This window comes from Colossoma macropomum, unplaced genomic scaffold (genome assembly GCF_904425465.1).
Source record: "Colossoma macropomum unplaced genomic scaffold, Colossoma_macropomum, whole genome shotgun sequence".
NCBI classification, from domain to species: domain Eukaryota; kingdom Metazoa; phylum Chordata; class Actinopteri; order Characiformes; family Serrasalmidae; genus Colossoma; species Colossoma macropomum.
In genome coordinates this window covers 18,874,683-18,876,332 of record NW_023494790.1, presented here as the reverse complement: position 1 = coordinate 18,876,332, position 1,650 = coordinate 18,874,683, and the positions used below count along the sequence as shown (strand labels likewise).

At 36.9% G+C, this 1,650-nt stretch overlaps 1 protein-coding gene across 1 annotated transcript in view; it reads right to left on the bottom strand.

The window, feature by feature from the left end:
- Positions 1-1,461: 1,461 nt before the first annotated feature.
- myo15b (myosin XVB) overlaps positions 1,462-1,650 on the bottom strand; it is a 33,526-nt gene continuing 33,337 nt past the window's right edge. The window contains 1 exon segment of the mRNA XM_036572437.1: positions 1,462-1,578. Within this exon segment, the coding sequence (XP_036428330.1) occupies positions 1,480-1,578 (99 nt within the window). The 3' untranslated portion in view covers positions 1,462-1,479.

The following is a 1,650-nucleotide window of genomic DNA, read 5'->3' as shown; positions in this document are numbered from 1 at the left end:
TGTTAGTAAGAATGAGCGACTCGCGTACGAATCGATTCGCTTGAAACGGTTCTTTTCTATGAATCGATCGAACCGATTCAGAAGTCCTGTACCGAAACAAGGACTGAAGAATTTAACTGAAGAGCGTAATTTTTCGAAGAGTAACTTTAATCACAATATTAAATAAATCGTATCATATTATATCAGCTGTGCATTGCGGCGCCGCATGTCTTCTCATCTCCCTTCGTGTAGCTTGTATTAGTAAGAATTATTATTATTAATTCATGTATTGATTGTTCGCTGTTCGTTGTGCTTTGCGTCAATGTGTATGCTGGTCATCTACTGTTCTTATGTTTACGTCCTTATATGTAGACCTATGTTTACCTTTTTGTCATAAAACTTAACCAACTCTTATGTCACAAAACTTAACCCACCTGATATACAGTGAACCTATAGTTCTATAAAATTGTAAGAACAACTTTAAATTCCCTTACATTTTACATTCAAAACTCTGTAAACGCTAAACAACTTCTCTTTACTGTCATGGGTTTGTGCTCTGTGCAGTCCGACCTCTCCGCTAAGAGAGACGAGTCTGATCAGACTTGTGTAGGTATATCAGTTGACCTGACGAAAATGAATCTTAGAATCAGACGTTCGAACGAACCGATTCAGCGAACTGATTCTTACTACTCATTGCTTCCCTGCTAGGTTTTTAAAGGGTGTGTCTTGTATTGCTGGTGCGCCGCAGCAGTAACATAATAGGTCAGCACCTTGAAGGGGCGGGCGTTGAAGGGTTTCCTCTCATCTGATTGGTCCTCATAAGGGCGGCTGAGCTCAGGTACGGAGTGTACGTTATGGTTTATCCACAAGACGAGCATTTATTCAGCAACTTTCATTTCTATCTCGTTTCTATCGATTTAATCCTCACCTCTACCTCTATACTTCGTATAAATAAGCCTATAGTTATAAAGATATTCAAAACAAACCACGAATCCAAATCACAGACGACAGATCGAAAACCCATAGTTTTTATTGAAAAGACTTGATGAGTTTACCTGGGCTGTACATTTACATTTATGTTTTTTTTTTTCCTTAAAATAAAGACATAGAGTATTTAAGCTCAAAAATAGATATAGGTTATATATATATGTACACAACTGTTTTAGGTACAATACAATCTCAGCATTTAGCAAAGTTAATTTGTAAATAATAATAATAATAATAATAATAATAATAATGATAAAGACTGTATCATTGGATGAAAGAAATAATTCAATGACACCATTTTCACAATTTAAGGCTTGTGCACAATACTTTTTATGTCTGCTATAGTTTGCTTTTATAGCAAAGTTCTCATAACTATTTTGTAGTAAACATTCAGTGATCACCAGTCTTGATAACTTGAACAGTATTGATGCAGATACTGATCCATCATTCAGTGAACATTAGATTAGGCAGTGTGCTGAAGCAGAGGATGGATCTGTACATGTGAGTATGGTGTTACAGAGGGGTTCCTGTACGGCTGGATACTGAGCCACTGACAGGTGGACTCACCAGCACCTCCATGATTACAGCAATGACGTGGCACATCTCCCTTGCCTGGATGGGTTGGAAAACAAAATTTTAGCAATACTTAGCTTAAAGTTTGTGTCATCCAGTGTTTTGTAAAGA